This window comes from Tachypleus tridentatus, chromosome 8 (genome assembly GCF_004210375.1).
Source record: "Tachypleus tridentatus isolate NWPU-2018 chromosome 8, ASM421037v1, whole genome shotgun sequence".
Taxonomy (NCBI): domain Eukaryota; kingdom Metazoa; phylum Arthropoda; class Merostomata; order Xiphosura; family Limulidae; genus Tachypleus; species Tachypleus tridentatus.
The window spans coordinates 134140589-134159547 of record NC_134832.1 but is presented as its reverse complement, the minus strand read 5'-3'; the positions used below and the strand labels follow the sequence as shown (position 1 = coordinate 134159547).

General features: G+C 34.7%; 1 protein-coding gene across 1 annotated transcript in view; it reads left to right on the top strand.

Annotated features, from left to right (window-relative positions):
- LOC143223549 (uncharacterized) overlaps positions 1-18959 on the top strand; it is a 39648-nt gene that overhangs the window by 16588 nt on the left and 4101 nt on the right. The window contains exons 8-14 of the mRNA XM_076451647.1: positions 3511-3609; positions 4086-4159; positions 4704-4878; positions 13309-13485; positions 15745-15860; positions 17207-17346; positions 18577-18730. Of these exons, the coding sequence (XP_076307762.1) occupies positions 3511-3609; positions 4086-4159; positions 4704-4878; positions 13309-13485; positions 15745-15860; positions 17207-17346; positions 18577-18730 (935 nt within the window). The remainder of the gene's footprint in view (positions 1-3510; positions 3610-4085; positions 4160-4703; positions 4879-13308; positions 13486-15744; positions 15861-17206; positions 17347-18576; positions 18731-18959) is intronic.

The following is an 18959-nucleotide window of genomic DNA, read 5'->3' as shown; positions in this document are numbered from 1 at the left end:
AGGATCGGAAGGAGAAAGTTGTTTTAACTAGACTATGCATTGATCACAGAGTTTTAACTCATCGTTTTCTTTTATCTGGAACTGATGCACCAGTGTATAGTTTGTGTAACAGTCAGATCACTATAAGCCACATTTTACTTTCTTGCCATCATTACGACTCTCAACAACGACAGCATTTTAATACTTTTTGGTCCCAAGGTTTGTCCATGACATTAGACAGTGTCATTGGTGATGGTGACACTGTCCATCTTGATAAAGTTTTTACTTTTTTAAAGGCCATTAATCTTTTTAATGTCATTTAAGTGTTTTAAATTTATACATTAAACCTTTTTTTATGTTTCCCTTTTAAGAATCTTCTTACCTTACAAAGGACATTGAATTGTCAGAAATGGTTCAGAGGAGAGTTACTAGAAGCTAGTAAATGTAAAATTCAAGGAAATGGAGTGGTTGTCATATGAGGAGAGGTTAAGAGTTCTGAACATTTTTTCTCTTGAAAAAAAGAAGAATTAGAGGGGATCTGATTGAGGTATTTAAGATTATTAAGGAAATGATATCATTAATGTATCTTTTTTCATACTTAATGGTTAGAATGGTAGGTAGGACTAAGGTACATAAATATAAATTTTTGCAGGGTAGAAGTTATCTTCAGCTAAGATAATGTTATTCTACTAACAGTTGGTCTTTGGAATGGGTTGCCTTGGATGTTGTATAGGCAGTAAATTTTAGTTAGTTTAAGATAAAGCTTGGTAACTATTTGAACAGTTTTAGTTTAGTTTAGAGGATAGGACAGCTTAGGTGTACTAATTAGTTCAATATTGTCTCTAAACATTATTTTATGTTATAACTTTCAGAATGTCAAGTCACACATGTTGTCAGGTAGATCCCTTTGTAAACGAATCATGTATCTCTGCATACACATGTGACCAACATACCAATAACTCATTAAAAACTGGTTCAAAGATTAACTGCAAGATAAATTGAGATAAATGTTTGTTTTTTTATTATGTTTATAACAGTTCATATGCAAGGGCACTATAATCTCTTTTTAAAGGAAGGCTTATTCATTGTATAAGATTATATTCATAAAAACATTTATCCATATAGAAACTTTGAAAGATTGTGTGAATTAAGATACACTCATGTTGTATACATTATAGAGAGGTTAAGTTTATAGGTATTTATTACACTGTCACCCCCCTCCACCTCTGGCACAGAGGTTTGGCTACAAACTTACAAAGCTAGAAACCAGGTTTCGATACCAATGGTGGACAGAACACAGGTAACCCATTGTGAAATTTTATGTTCAAATTCTTTACATTTGGTATCTGTGACTTGTTTGCAGTAAATTTAAGTAATAAACAAACGGCACACAGTCCATTTGTTTTGAAATAATCTGTTAAAACAAGTCAAATTTATATGCAAATATGCTTTACACTGTTGATTATTGCAGCTGTATCAAGGGCTTTAAATAATTCTCTTTTTTTCAAAGTCCACACACAACATGGTTCATTTAATTTAAAACACAATTTGACAATATTGATTTAACTTTAAAAGTTATCATTTTATGCTTATTATGGCTGGACTCACTATCGTGCAGTTTAGATGTATTTAACTCTGAAATTAAAGTTTTGACATGTATTTATACTCCAACAGAGGTCTAGAACATTTCACATATTACTAGATGTTTTGATGCTATAATATTCAATTAAAACAATGAGGAAAACTCAGAAGGTTCTAGTGACATGTTGCAATAATATAACAATTACCAATTCACAACAGCTGAATGAATAATGTATGTATGGTTCATAAACAGTAACGTACACAAAATTGTGATAAACTGTTGTTTCTTTAAGTAACTAACTTTAACACTCACAAGAAACTCACTCATGTATATTCACTAGGCTACTAAAAAGCTCCAGTTAAAACCAATTCATAACCAGATAGCATTTATTAGATTTCATCTAAACTTTGCTCAACTAAATAACATCTATTACATACCATTTAACTCAGTCCATAAACAGATCAAATCTAGTAGGTTTCATTTAAACCTGTTTAATAAGCAAGTTGCAGTTAACCAATTTCTCTAAAACCAAGCTCATAATATGAATGTTATCCATTAGATTCCAGTTAAAATCAGTTTTACAAACAATGTTATCCAGTAAATTCTAGTTAAACCCAGATTACATCCAGTTAAGTTCAATTCACTCATCAGGAAATCAGTAAAATCCAGCAGCCAACAAACTTTCTAGCAAAGCTATAGTTTTCATTGTATTATTTTTACACTACATTACGAGGTCTGTTCAAAAAATACGCGGACTGACGTCATAAAACAAAATGTACTTTATTTAGAAGTTACAGGTCTGGAACCCCTTCAAAGTACTCTCCTCCCCAACGCACACATTTATCCCAACGGTGTTTCCACTTGTTGAAACAGTCGTGGTACGCTTCTTTTGTAATGTCCTGTAGCTCCTTCGTCGCATTTGCCTTAATCTCGAGAATCGTCTCAAATCTTCTTCCTTTCAAGGGTCTTTTGAGTTTGGGGAACAAGAAAAAATCGCAAGGAGCAAGGTCAGGTGAGTAGGGGGGGTGGGGAAGAACAGTGATCGAGTGTTTGGCCAAAAACTCACGAGTTCTGAGGACTGAATTTCGCAGCAACGCGGTGCATCTTCAACTTTTCGGTCAAAATCTCGTAACAAGATCCAGCTGATATCCCACACTCTTCAGCAAGCTCCCTGACAGTCAGACGTCAAGTTGCCCGCACCAGGGTGTTGATTTTGTCGTCGTGTGGGTCGTCAGTTGACGTGGAAGGACGTCCAGGACGCTCATCATCTTCAATGGACTGTCGACCATCCTTAAAACGTTGAAACATGCCGTACGCTTCATAGCAACATCACCGTAAGCCGTGTTAAGCATAGCAAAAGTTTCAGTCGCAGATTTTTCAAGTTTAACACACAATTTCACAGCAAGTCGTTGCTCCTTCACGTCATTCATTCTGGAATTCGCCAAACGAAAAAAATCGCACTTCACTTAAAACCGCGTAGCTAATACACAAATGAAGATATCTGCAATCGGGAAATGGCGTCGTAATCAGCTGATCTGTGCGAACCTAGCGACACCAAGTGGATTCCCATGGAACCAACTGGAGCCGCGCAATTCAAACAGTCCGCGTATTTTTTGAACAGCCCTCGTATTTCTTACAGTATATTGTATATTTGACAAATGTTGCATACAAAAGATGTTATATACCCAGTTGGTGGGTGATTCAGCACGATCACATCATTATTTGAGTGCAGTTTTTTAACAAGTGTAAAATGACATTTAATTATTGTTTCAAGTCTTTGAAGCATTATAATACTAATAATTTTAAATCAAAACTGATATATTTTGTTAATTAATTACAACAAATTGCTTTCACTATTATATAATCTGCTTTAAAGTACTTAAATTTTGGTAGTATTAATAACTACTTTAACAATCAATAAATATCTACATTGTTATTATTTTATAAAGCTTTGTAACCAGTATAATAAAAATTAAAGATGTGCATCCATGGAGTTTCTCCTACTTTGAAATGGATCTATCTGGACCAGAAGCTGAAATTTCAACAAGGTAATATATGTGTATGTAAATTTAAACATTCTTATTACATTTTTATATAGATGTTGAATGAACACAAAAATAGTTCAAGATGTTTAGTTGTACTGCACCACTTTCATTCCTGTGTCTTTCTGATGCCATTTTGATCATGTACACATCAGCTGATCTAATATATTGTATTTATAAAATTGATTGATCTGTTTTCAAACATCCTATTTTTCACAATTTGGAGGCACTTGGTAATTCATTGATACATCTGAGGGCTTGTAACACTGTAAAGCAGGTCTCCAGACACACAGTGGGCAAAGCATAGGTAGCCCATTATGTAGCTCTCTGCTTGATAGTCAACAATTATACGAAGAAAAAGGAAAGCAATATGTATGATATTGATTAAGTTATTGGTTATTCCTTATGGTTAACCTGTTCATATTTATACCTGATGTTATTTTTGATTCAAGATTAAACTGATTTTCTCTGTCACTTTGCAGTTCCTCCAAGCATACATACCAATCTACACTGTGTGAGACAAGAGATGTAATCTACTTATCATGCTCAAACCTTGGTAAGATTTTAATAATCACCTCAATTCCAGATAATATTTTTTAAAACTACAAGTTGTATTAATTTTTAATTATTGACTTGCAGCCCCCTACCACAATTTTCTCTCAAGTATTTTTAGCAACTGGGCTTAGTCCCTTGTATTTAACTTCTGTTCAGTTCAGTAAGAAAAATATAAAAATATGTGGAAGCCAATAAACAATATTAAACGTCATTGTACAAACATCCAATAGTGTAATTCATTGCGCAAACAACCAATAGTGTAATTCTTTGATTAACTAACTAATAAGAATTTTTTTATATCAAAACATAAAAACTATAATAATGGTCTTTACTTACTACCGATCAGACCCAGTTTATAATTAGTTTGGATTTTTGTTTTGTTCTGTTTACTAATAGGTGTGAGTTTCTCAACTTAAACCTTTGTACATATTGCATGTAACTGATGAAAATCCTGTAAAATTAATAAAATAATATTTAGTAATTAGAAGCTCAGAGTCAAATGCTCAGTTTCAGTTTTTTAAATGCTTAAATGAATATTTCTATAGAATGTGGTGTCAGACCATTGTCACAAGGCATACAAGGACGGGTAATTGGAGGTCAGAGCTCTATGGTTGGTGCTTGGCCATGGCAAGTGGCACTGTATAGAGAAGGAGAGTTTCAGTGTGGTGCTGTGTTGATTAATAATCAGTGGCTGGTTTCTGCTGGTCATTGCTTTTATAGGCAAGTTTTTCTTTTCTTTCCAGTAATACTGCAAAAGAAGATACTTTATTGATAATATATTGATTAATAAAAAATTTTCATAGCAATTTCTTCCAGTCTTAGTTCACTCTTTTTTCATATATTTTATTAAATATTCGACTTTGCATAGAATTGTAGAGACAGCTTTATCATTTGTAGTAACAGAAGTTTTCTGTCAACCAATGCTTTCCATTTTATGTTTATGCATAAAATGTATCTTTTTATTGTTTTAGATTTGAGTTGTTGTTTTTCTCAAAATTCAATGCTCTATTACTGGTTTTAATTTGATTGGTAAATCAATTATTGATCTTTCATAACCACGTTGTTGTCTTTGTAGTTGTACTATTCTAGACAATACTTGTTTTCTCGTTGAACATTTGGTTTCTGGTGAGAACATGAATTAGTAATAATGGATTAAAGAACCAATAATTGCACATAAAGATAGAAAGAACTGTTACAACTTAATTTGATTGCTTGTAATTGGTCAGCTGCTTGAGAGTACAATACTATAAAGACCAGTTGAACTTAGCCTTTAACACAGATTAGAAACAGCTTTTAATGGGCTCTAACTTTGTTACATTTTTTTATATTCTTCTAAGTTCAAATTTCTCAAGTATTTTAAATTCAGCTTTATTTCTAATTTCCAGTTCAGGATATCTGTTGCTTACTTTTCTTATTTTCTTTGGACATGTTATTATCTGAAACCAAAGATAGATTAATTCCTTTTTGAATCATGAAAATTCCACTTTGAGTCTATTTTACATCTGTTTAGCTGTGGCATAGCAGCTCATAGAATGGCTCCAGGTAAAGAATTGTAGCTCATAGCTCTGTCATCTCTTGACCAATTTAAGATAACAATCTGTACTCTCACTGAGCTCTGGGTCCCTGTTCCAATGACTCATTAGTAAGTCTGGTAGCTGATAATGCTAAAAACCATGTTTCAGGCCCCAAAGTAGGCACAACACAGATAGCCCATTGCATAGTTTTAAGCTTAGCAACATGGAAAGAACTTCTGGATCTGGGGAAACTTAAACTTAAGCCTTTAATCTATACATTTGTTCCTCATATGTTAAAAATTATTGGTAATGTTATAGCCAAAATTGCTTACTTTTTACAGTACTATGCAACAGTGTTAGGGCAAAGTCAAAAATTAAATTTCAGGCTACTTTAAAGAACAATGGAAAGTAAATCACAGACAGAATATTAAAATGTTATCAGTTTTCATATTTAGAGCAACAGAAACTCGGTGAAAGTTCATGAGTTCAGAAAACAGTTAATATTTTGCTTCAATAACTGCAGGCAGAATTTAAGGCATTGTTGCAACATATTTAATCAAAGTGTCCTTTGGGATTTTACTCCAAAATGTATCTAATACACTCCCATAAAGTTTTGTTGGAAGTAACTTTTAATTTGTCAAGTTCTTAATCTGTCAAATCCAAGATCTGCTCAATTTGGTTGATACTGGGGCTCTTCATTGGCCATTGCATCATTTGAATGAATCCAGCAGCTTCTTCTTAGTGAAGTAATTTATGTACAGGTTGGAGAGTGTTTGTGGTCATTATCTTCTTAGTAGTAGAATCCTTCACCAATAATACACAAACCACTGGTTATACCATGATGGATCAGATCTGATTGTACTTGCATAGGTCCATTAGTCCATCTGTTTTGCAAATATCTCCTGTCATCTCAGCAGGAAAACACTCCCAAACCATCATGCTTCCTTTTATATATTTTATGGTAGATGCTCTGCATTGAGGTTAATATCTTTCACCTTTCTTCTTTGTGGATTCCTGTATGTAGTGAAAGGACCTCCCAGAGAAGGTTCTGTTTTTTCAGTTTACTTCCTCTGGGATCTAAACATCTACCCATGTACTTGCCGTGCATAGTGACTCATGAAGGAGAGGATCCCAATGGTTGAAGGGTCCAACCCTAACACACCACTTTGGCCTTGAATTACTGTAGATGGACAGCTTTGGGGTGGCCTCCCTTGGGCCAACTGGTTGGTTCACTTGGGCTAGCATCAACCAAGTACCAGTGTTGGATGTTCTTAACAGGTGTTGTGGACATTGCATCTGATGCTGGTATTTGGGTATAGTGCTCACGAAACCCTGGTGTTGCTACAATGTCCTTGTTTGGCATTGTAGTGTGTTCCATGTAGTGCGTAGGGTTCCATGGTGCGGGGGGTCAGTAGGCACTGAAATATTTCTTTTTTTATTATGATAACTCAAATAAAAACTTAAATAAAATAGTGAAAAACAGTCCATAGGTAAATGACCACATCTTGAAGATTCTGAGCAGCAATCTTCAACATCTGTAACACCTGTTGTACCTCATTTTCTTGTATTACATTCTCTTTCAGACAAACCTTTAGGGCAGATGTCTCCACTTTTCATTCAGAAGTGACTAGAGGGACTTGGTGGCTCTCCAAAGTCAGTAAAGAAGTTTTACTCTGGTGACATATTGGTGGAAACATCCACATCTCAACACAGTGAACTCCTCTTGCATTCAAAGGTGATTTGGGATATTCCTATTAAGGTTACACCTCATGCTACTTTGAATTCATCATGAAAAGTTATTGTTGAGAGGGATTTGAAGAACTTTCTTGATTCAGAGATTCTCAATGGTTTCTCCACTCAATGCGTTTCTGCAGTGAAGCATATCTCCACTTGTAAAGATGGAATTATTATGCTGACCAGTGTCCTCATTCTAACATTTACATCACCATGCCCACCTGTCACCATCAAGGCAGGTTATCTTAATTGCAGAGTACAGCCATACATTCCAAACCCTCTCAGATGTTTCCAGTGTCAGCAGTTCGGTCACTCAAAAACATAATGTCATCGTTCCTTGGTGCATGCTTTTTGAGGTGGCAAAGACCACGATGCCTATGAGTGTGAAATGGACCCTCATTGCATAAATTGCAATGGCTTTCGCCTGTCCTACTTTCGTTCTTGCCGTAAATGGTTGGAAGAAAATGAGGTGAAGCATTTGAAAACGATTCACAACATTATCTACTTTCATGCGAGAAAGTTACTTTCTACCGCTTCATCTCGACATATGCTGCTGCACTTCATTCCACTACTACAGTGGGAGTGCAAATGGATCTCTCTGTACCTACAAAAGAATTATTCTCAAACCAAATGAAAAGTATTTTGACCTCAATGGTTAAAAAAGTTGATGAATCAACTTTAACACCCATCTCTGTCCCTAACATATATTACAGCAAATCCACTTTCTTTGGTTCCAGGTATGGTATTTTCTTGGATACATCTTCTTCTCTCATCCCAAGATGCAAAACAATCATTTGTTCACATCCTCAGTTGTTGGAATCCTCTTTCAACAGCAAAGACCTGCCCAATCGACCCAGGGCAGGATCCAAATAAAGACAGTAAAGAAAAAAGATGCAGTCATAAACAGAAGGGTTCTCCACCCAGTTTGCCTACACATAAATAAAAATGATCACCTTGATACAATGGAACTGTTGAGGTTTACATTCTAACCTGGATGACATCAAAGCACTGATTGCTTCCTACCATCCTGTTTGTCTTTCCTTAGAGGAAACATTTCTGAAACCTGCCAATATAGTCACCTTTTAGCGGTTTTCTTTGTACAGAAATTACAGGCTGTGTGATGGACGAGTGTATGGAGGGGTGGCACTATTGGTTGATCAGCATGTGCCCACCCTGTCTTTACCACTAGACACACCCTTGGAGGCTAGAGCCATCCATGTTTCTTTGGGTTGTACCATCACTGTTTGTTCTCTCTACCTGTCACCTGGAGAGACCTATGATCAATCAGACCTTGATGCTTTTATTAAACAGTTTTTGTGGAAGTGCTGATATTGATAGGAGAGGTTGCTCCCTAGGGCATATGCTCTCTGATCACAACCTTTCTCTTTTCAATACTGGTTCTTCTACTTATTTTCATGCACCTTGTCAGTCCTTTACTGCTATCAATCTCTCAGTTTGCTCCCCTTCACTATTCTCCCTATTTTCATGGAGGGTTGACAATAATCCATGAGGCAGTGATCATTTTCCTATAATTTTGAGAGAGACTGTCTGTAGTTGATGCCACCCGACCCGTGTGCCTCGGTGGAAGCTGAATCAAGTAAACTGGCCCTCTTTCACTGCTCTCACAGTACTTGATCCTGTCATTGTCTGTAAGCCATCAATAGATGACTGTGTGGCAGCAGTAACTGACTATAGAATAATAGCAAATGCTCAGTGCATTCCTAAAACCTTGACACGTTTTCCACAATATCCTTGTCTATGGTGGAATCCTGCTTACCACATGGCACAGAAGGCTCATAAACGGGCCTGGGATACATTTTGTAGGTATCCCACACTCACACCCCATAGCTTTCCAGCAGGCCCATGCACATGCTCGGTGGGTAAGGTGTCAAAACCAGAAGGAATCTTGGATTAAGTTCACAGCCAGCATATCATTTACCACCAGTTTCAAAGTCATATGGGACAAGATTCAAAAGGTCAGTGGACAATATAATTCTGTCCCCCTTTCAAACTTGCTCTCTGATGGCCAGGAAATAGCTGATACCCATAACATCATCAGTAGTCTAGATGAATGTTTTTGCCAGATATCTAGTGCTTCTGCTTCTTCCTCCTCCTTCTTAGCCATCAAGACTCAGGTAGAGTGATCACTTCTTTCGAGCTGATTGTCTCTATGACTATAATCGTACCTTTACACTGGTGAAAATAAAACTGGCCCTTCATTGGTCAGGCAGTACTTTGGTTGGACCTGATGATATACACTATGAAATACTGTGCCATCTATCTCCTCCTTTTCTTGCTATTCTTCTGATTGTTTTTAACCAGATCTGGCAAGATAATGTTTTCCTGATGCCTGGTGTCAGGCTTATTGTCCTACCTTTCTCTAAGCCTGGGAAGGATCCTAAGATTCCTTCAAACTATTGTCCAATTGCTTTGATGGACTGTCTCTGTTACGTGGCTATTTGTCCATTTTTATTAATTTTTTAATCAACAGGTGATTCCAAGTTTGTGTGGGTTAGACACTTTCCCATTTTTTTCTACAGGAACTTGGAGTCTCTTAGGGGCTGTTTCTTGAGTTTCACACTTTTCAGTATAAAGATTAATGCTATCACTGAGCAACTCCCTCTTTCTATTGCAAATGGGCTCTATGTCAACGACTTTCACATCTCATGTCAGTCGTCAAACATGAGGTATATTGAGCAGCAGTTACAGAATGCCCTCAATTATTTACTAAAGTGGACCACAGCAGACAACTTTACCTTCACTCTCTCTAAAACTGTTTGCATGCACTTTTGCTGCCAACTGATCCTGAACTCTGTATTGGTGAAGTTGTGCTGCCTGTGGTCCCTGAGACAAAGTTCTTGGGGCTTATCTTTGACCATAAGCTGTCCTTTGTACCACATATCAAGCAGCTACAGGTCAAATGTAAAGAGCACTGAACATCCACCATGCCCTCTCTTCCACCATTTGGGGAGTGATTCAATGTTCTTTACTAAAGAGGTATCATGCTATTATTTGATTGAAACTCGACTGTGGATCACTGGCCTATGGCTCTGCCAGGATCTTATCCTTATAGATGCTGGACCCTGTTTATCATCAGGGACTTTGGGTCTTCACCGGCCTTCATGCACTTCGCAAGTTCAGAGCTTATACACAGAGTCTCATGAACCTTCTTTGCACCTCCACCATTTGGAACTGTCTTTACTATATGCTTCAAAACTTCGTTCCTTACCAAAGCATCCCACCTGGGGTCACATTTTTCTTCCTCATTGAGCCATACCTTTTCAGAACAGACGACCTGCTATTGCTCCTTCTGGCCTTTGTATCCAGGCACAGTTGAATGAATTGGGTCTGTCCTTGGATAACCTTGCTTTATCCACTGGTCAACCCATCCCACAGTGGCTTCTTACAATCTCCAAATGTGACCCATTTTTAATTCATTTGAGTAAAGCAGACACTCTCAGTTGGAAATACTCTGTTATTTGTTGAATGTCTTTTGAACCATTCTTTCATTCCTATTTATACAAATGGTTCAAAATGAGATGACTGTGTGTGCTCTGCCATGGTTTGTTGTGGTTCAGTGGTTGTGCACAGAATCTCCTCTACATCTTCTGTGTTCACTGCTGAACTATACACCATTTCTCTTACCCTGGATCTCAGAGAAGCTAAGCAGAACTCAAATTGCACTATTTATACTGACTCACTTAGTCCTCTACTGGCCCTGGAATTGCTTTACGTTAGTTCACACCCTGTTCTAGCCGATATTCAAAACTGATTGGCCCATTTCTCTTTTGCATCTACTTCTATCCAGTTTTTCTGGATACCAGGCCATGTTAGTATTTGCAGGAACAAGCTCACCAACCCCACAGCTAAATCTATCTGCTCTGGCACTATCACTGCTGTGCCTGTTCCATACATGGACTATGGTCCTGTATTCAAGGCTTGGCTCTGTGCTAGTTGGCAGTCGACTTGGAGTGAGAAACGTGAAAACAAGCTTTTCCAAATGAAACCCTCTATTGGACTTTGACCATCTTGCTACTGTAAGGATTGGATAGAGGAAGTTGTTCTAACTAGACTACGCATTGGTCACAGTTTTTGAACTAATTGTTTTCTTTTATCTGGGACTGATGCACCCCACCAATGTGTTGTCTGTGTAACACTCAGGTCACAATAAGCCACATTTTACTGTCTTGTTGCCATTATAACTCTCAACAACAGCACCATTTTAAACATGTTTTGCCCCAAGGTTTATCCATAATGTTAGACAGTGTTATTGGTGATGGTGACACTGTCCACCTTGGAAATGTTTTTAGTTTTTTGAATGCCATTAATATTTTTAATGCTATTTAAGTTTTTAATTTATACACTAGACCTTTTTCAAAGTACATCTAGTTCAATTTGAAATTAGAAAATGGCTGTAACATCAAATAACTCAATCAATATTGGAAAGGCCAACTTCAGGAGACTAATGCTGTTAGTCATCCTGGCGAATTATATTTAAAATTTTGCTACAAGTCTTTTAAAAGCTTTATTACTTTACTTTCTGAAAATGGCCATAATGTCAAATGACTCAGAACCAGGACTGGAAAAGCCAACTTCAGGTGACTAACGGTGGTTTTGAACTTATCTGTTAGTCTTCCTGGTGAGTTATGATAATTACAGTTATGCTACAGAAAGTCCTTTACAACTTGTATTACTGTAGTTTTTCTCTTATTGCTTTAGACTAGATGTAAAAATTGTTTCTAATGCTATTTGTGTTTTTTTTAATTTTGTTTTGTTTTACTTTTATTTCCTTTAATGAATTTTACTTTAATATTTTACTGGATATTTGGTGCAGATAGCCAAGTTGCTTTGTGCCATAAAACACCAAACTGACCAACCAATCTTCTGCCAGATATATGACCTGCATTTTGATCCATATATTTCACATTTAGATGCATTTATCCATGACATCCTTTTCTAATCATCAAAAGTACAGTTTTTGACAATATTTAGAGATCAAAGTAAAGTTTTTCTTTAACTGCTACATGATCAAATATTCCATTCTCCCTGAGTCTTCTTGATGCTATATATCTGGACATTTTTCTGTCATTTGGACATGGTCATTTATCTCATGCTTGAGATCAGTAGCATTCTTCCTTGTGTCCCAAAGGCTGCATAAACAAAGATACTTAACATCAATGTCATTGAGTTTAGGTGTTCTGCCTCTTCCTTTTGTATTTTCAAATTTACCTGTCTTGATCTTGCAGTGTTTGGGGAGTACTTGAAGTCAGCAGGAATTTGTTGGAGAGTCCGACTAGTATCACAAAAAGCTTTTACGTGAACTCTGTGCTTTACTGACAGTCTTCTGTTTTTCTGGACTGTGGCATAGCAACAAAACTTTATATACAATATAAACATTGCTTTTAGCAAGGTTTGTTTCTGGAGTGTTATAAAATTGATTTCTTCTAGCATGTACTGGCACCACATGCTGACTTCTTTCTATATAATTAAGACACTGCATGTAATACCATGACAGTTATTTCAGACCCTAAATTTGAACAGTATGTACATTCAAGCAGAACCCTTATGACATGCTGTTCATACAATTATGTGGGAATTCTACAAATTATGATTATTCTCACCCTGGTTCATTCAGTTGTCAACAGGGATCAGTAAAACATTACCACAGTGTTGAAATTTATATTCTGTAATGGCATGGAAGAATTAGCCCTATGTAATGGAAAGAATGACAAAGTATTCTCTTCTCCTAACACACTGTACACTAAATTGGTTAGAAAACGAATAAGATTTTTGTATCAAGTATATTTAGGTATTTGTATTTTTGTGTTTTTAATAATAATAAACAAATGTCAGTTTATGTTATAGTCTGATCTATCAAATAAAAGTAGCTTTTTACTTGCAGAACACCATCAGCATATTGGACAGCAAGATTAGGACTTTTAAGAAGAGGAACACGTGTGAATTCTCCATTTGAACAAGTTCGGCGAATTTCTCATGTAATAATTCACCCAGATTATGTGGATAAAGGATTTATCAATGATATTTCCCTGTTGAGGTTGGAAAAACCTGTCTTATTCAGGTACTCTAGTATTTGATTATTTACATTATACAAACAAATAAAAAAAACCTAGCATACTCAACACTGTTCCCAGCAGATTTTAAAGAATTTATTTGTTTATTATTACACTGATAATTGAGCAATATGATTTGAAAAACTAGTTTTGGCTGTTTTAGTAGTGTAAGCAGTTAATATGAAAAAATGATACTTTTACATTCTCCTTACAAACTTTAATAAGTACAACAGTAACAAATCAAGTAAGCCTTCTTAATCCTTGCTTTTGGATATCAAAAGTTACGGGTTTGTTTTGCAAATCTTAGTTTTAAAACATTTGTTGATTATAAGTCATAATAGTTGATTGTAGAGGTGATATTTTTTAAATAAAACCATGCTGAGACAAACAGGTTCATACAATGAAAATATAATAACCATTGGTTTCCTGTAAAAATATATATATATAAATTGTAAATAGTTTTGGACTGCTTTTATGTCTTTGACTAGTTCTGATTATGTGAATAAATGTTTAAAGAATACTTCCTGCATTTATTTTTAAAGTGACCCAAATACTATTTTATATGAGATGTTTTTTAAACAAATTTATTGACTTGATGTTTACAATGATAACTAAATTATTATACTTTAATAAACATTCCATAAAGATTTGTATGAAGTTTATTATTTTGTGATACTATTGATGGATAATCACATATTATAAGAATGATTTATGTGGAACAGTGCAGTGGTGTATCACGACAGATATGGTTCATGACAAAACAGTTTAGGTATGTAACACTTTTAGATTGCAACTCTAATAATTTACTTTTCACAGTATTTTTTTTCACCTCAGATTTGAATCTTGGACCTGTCACATTTAAGGCAAGTGCTTTGACATTTTCTAGCAAGTCAAACTACTACCCTCTTCCCATCTCACAAAGTCTTCGTGTAGACCTAATTTTAGGGTTATAGTACAACCACTTGTACTTGGGCTTCAGTGTGGTACTTTCTTTTACATGTGTGTGTGTGTACTCACACTGTAAATTTTAACCAGATACCTATCACATGTCAGACAAGTGCTCTACCAACTCAGCTAAAGGGTTAAACCTCTCATGCTTGCTAGTAAATCATTTTCTGGAGATTCAAATTAATGCACAGTTAATTCTTAAATATTCTCTTCTTTCCAACATGCTCCAAAACCAAGCTAACCTGGAGCAATGCCACAAAGTTAAATTTACAGAAGAAAATGCCATACCCCTTTCTGAGGAAAGATATTTGTACAACAAGATTGTTAAATGATTTAAGAGTCAAAGAACACAAAACTTTGAATGAAAGACTTTCAGTAGAGCATTTGGAGCACCAACAGGCTCCAAAACCAAGCTAACCTGGAGCAATACCATCATCCATAAAGTTTAGGTTGTGGTTACAAAATAGAACTCTTTGACCCAAAATAGCAGTGTGTTGAAGCTGGGCATATCTCATAGTGTCATTAATACAGTAATAAACAGAGACTCAAAGATGATGAAAGTCCATAAGTTTGCAGTCACATGCTTGTCAAATTTTCTAATTCAGCTTCAGTGGACATTTATGTCTTTTATATTGTTAAATGTGTTACTGGAAAGAGAAATCCAAGCAGGGGCACCAACAGCTTATTTTGGTTAAGTGTGTTTCTTGGAACAGAAGGCCAAGCAGGAGCAGTGACAGCTTACATTGACTAAATGTGTTACTGGAGTCAGGAGTCCAAACAAGGGTAGTAACAGCTTGCATAAGTTGCCTATCCTTAATTCCTTATTTATAGAAAGTTTGTAAAAATGTCTGGTTTGAGACTGTTATCCATGATCCTTCACAGAAGTTTATTTTAATTGAAATTGTGGTGTCTGGAAATACCATATAACATCTGTTAGAATGAACATGACTGATTGATTCAGTAAATAAGTTGCTGAGACACTCCAGTATTAGTAGTATTATTTAGATGATTTATAAAGAATGTTTACCTTAAGTATCAGTCTTTAGTACATGTATTGTTAAGAATACTTGTGGTATTTATTGTTAAAGTGATACTTGCACATTGCAATAATAGTATATTTGTAGTTGGAATACAAATCAATATCATGAGGGATGGGTGTTGTCTGAATATTATATGTAAAAACAACATCAGTTCTATCCATAGGTATGAGATTATATGCAGGTGGGGTAAATCAATTTCATGTGCCCAATGATTGTTTCTTTTCATATATTAAGGATACCATTTAATAATACATGTTTTGTTTATATATCTATTTGTAGTGACTATGTACGTCCAGTTTGTTTGCCAAGCCCAAAAGATGCAAAAAGTCAACAGCATGGTCAAATGTGTACTGTCACTGGGTGGGGAAAGTTGTTTGAAATTGGACAGATATTTCGTAAGTTCTCCCTAGAAATGATGGAATATTCAAGATTTGTTGGTGTATATATGATAGAGTGTAATTGCTTTTTTAATTTTAATTCAACTTAAACATTTTGATTTATGTTATAAGTAGCATTATATGTTTTAGCATTACTACTATTCAAAGTAAAACATAATAATAGTAATAGTGTGAATATTACACAAGAAAAAATGGTTATAGAAAATTTACTCTTTTGAATAAGATTTCTTTTACATTTTGAGCTAACAAGCCTTATTCAAAGCTGTTTGCAAATTGATATAAAAAAAACATAGAAATAAGGGGTTGAAGTTAATGAAATTTTAGGGTATTCATTGTGCAAAAAAATGAAAATAAAGTTTCATCATAAAGTAGTGGCGTTTATTGTTTGAATTAAAAGAGAGATATATATACTCTATTCTACTACCAGTTAATAATACAATAAAAATAACTGAAAATAATGAGTATTTATTGTTATACAAGCAAACGTACCCATCCTTAGTGATAGGAAACATTTAAGTTAACCTATCAGTGTAAATTATTTCATGGACTCTAAAAAAGTTAATTGTGTTATGCTCTGAGCTACCTATTCCACCCACTGTGAAAAGTAATTGTTGAGATTTCACTCATGCTAAGAGCCACTTAATAATAACCTACATTTTTATTCTTCAAGTTGGAACACAATTTCAAATGTGAGTAATTGTATGGTTGATGACAAATAATTTAGTGTAGAATATGCTGCTTATGAAATAAAATTGGCACCAACATTATTCATGCATGTTCTCTTGTCATTTCAAAAGTGAATGTTGAGTATTGCCTGCATGAGAAATGACTATGATCTTATATATATGATTATACACAAATGCTCAAAAAGTTATTTAAAGAAACAAATGCAGAATTATGTACAGTACCATGTTTCACAGTTAGCTATAACATTTATAACATTTAATGGGTTTGTCAGTAAAACATAAACAAAGTAAAAGTACAAAAACTAACCCAGCAAGATCTAACAATTACATTTTGTTGTGAATATCAGAAACTGAAAAAAATAAGTTCCCTTTGTTGATGAAGTTGAACAACATATAGAGGACAGAAACAAAGAACAACCAGTCATTGTCAATCAAAATTTGACTGGAATCTTTTATTGGTAAAACATTACACAGAACATAAGTCAACTGAAATTATTGTTCTTAAAATATTTTAGTAACTTAGGTTTTATTAAGTTCAACATACAATCTGGTTCTTAAATACTTTTCTTAACTTGGTAAACAATATACTTAAGTATTGAAACTTTCAGTGTCTAATCTTTCATGATCAACATTAGCTTTTCCTTACTTTACTGTCAGCGGATACTCTCCAGGAAGTTCAACTACCAATGATCTCTACAGAAGAGTGCCGTAAGAAAACATTCTTTCTTCCACTATATCGAATCACAGACAATGTTTTTTGTGCTGGTTATGACAGAGGAGGTCAAGATGCTTGTCTCGTAATGAATATTTTATATTGTTATGGAAGTTAGTGCATGTAATTGAAATAAAACATCAGTAATACAAAGATTGAGGAATTTTTAGTAAGAAGGGCAGAGGAACTGTGGCATCTTTTGTACATTTGCATTTGGGCAATGTGTGTTGTATGCTTTTCAATGAATACATCATAATTCTGTCATAATAAGTATATCTTTCGATCTTGAGTATGTATATTGCCATGAATATATACATGTATACGTGTACAGGGTGATTAAAACAAAACTTTATTTTCCATTTTATTTATTTTAAAATTACTTAAGCTAGGCCAGCTGGAGAGTATAAATTTTGCCAGAGAAACATTGAGGATTACAAGTTTTATTCAGGAAAGTTAATCCATTGGGGTATTTCAACATTTTTCTTGGAAACTATTATTTCTTTTGTTCTTTTTTTAATTCTCTATTTCAACATTAATAGAATAGTGATTGGGAAAAACTGTACGTTAATGTGTAAACTCTTGGAGCTGTTATTCAAAATAATACCAGCTTTACTTTAATCAGAATGCAGTTATAAATAGAAAGATTACAAGTGCTTTAAAGATGTTAGAAAATTAATTCATTATTCAAGACAGCTGGATTTGCTGAGTATGAGCCTCTTACTGTGTAGCATCTTTATCTGCAGAAAGAGTAGTGGAGAATGCTGATAATATCCAAGACCAAACTGTGTAGCACATAATAACTTACTTGAGTAACATTTGTGATTCTCACTATGCTTCTGTTGAAATTACATTCTCCTAGACCAAGGAGTTTTTTAAAGATATAATCACGAGTTCATTAGTTTTTATACACACACACACACACATACTAATAATAAACACAAATTTTTATGAGAATAATAAGAAGCTTCCAATGGCAATGTATTTGAAGAATGAAAAGCATTTTCATTATAATAAAAGCATATATGAATTACACAAATGTTACACATAACTCTAAAATGTATATATCTACTCATGCCAGGTATAAACCTGCTTGTAACACACTCTTCTACTTTTTAAACTTCACTGTACTTCTCTAGATTTAGTATAGAACATGAATAATGTCTGAAGTGAGATCTCACATCTTTAACTACAGACTTGTATTGCTGGCTGAAGTGTGAGAGAAACATGTATTCATATACATATGCAATTACAACTGAGTAATAGAATTTATTGAATTTAAAAGATTATAAATCTCTCTTTACATTTTTTTTTTAAGGGAGATTCTGGAGGTCCACTGATGTGTCCAAATTCAGATATACACTGGACTCTTACTGGAGTGACCAGCAATGGTGATGGTTGTGGAAGACCAGGAAGGCCTGGTGTATACACAAAAGTTGTCAACTATTTACAGTGGATTAATTCATTGCTAGGTAAATTATAAAGTATTGTGTTGCTAAATTGAAAGACAACTGAAGTTTTACAAATTATATTTTTAAGAACACATGTAAAAAGTATGCAAACCATACATACCCTACTTTCTTAAAATATATATAATTAATAATTAGAAAATTAAGAAATACTACATCCAGTTGAACTTGCATGTTAAATTCTGCCTAAGGTGTTACTTTCTGTGGACTGTTAGGCCAGAGAAAGTATCTA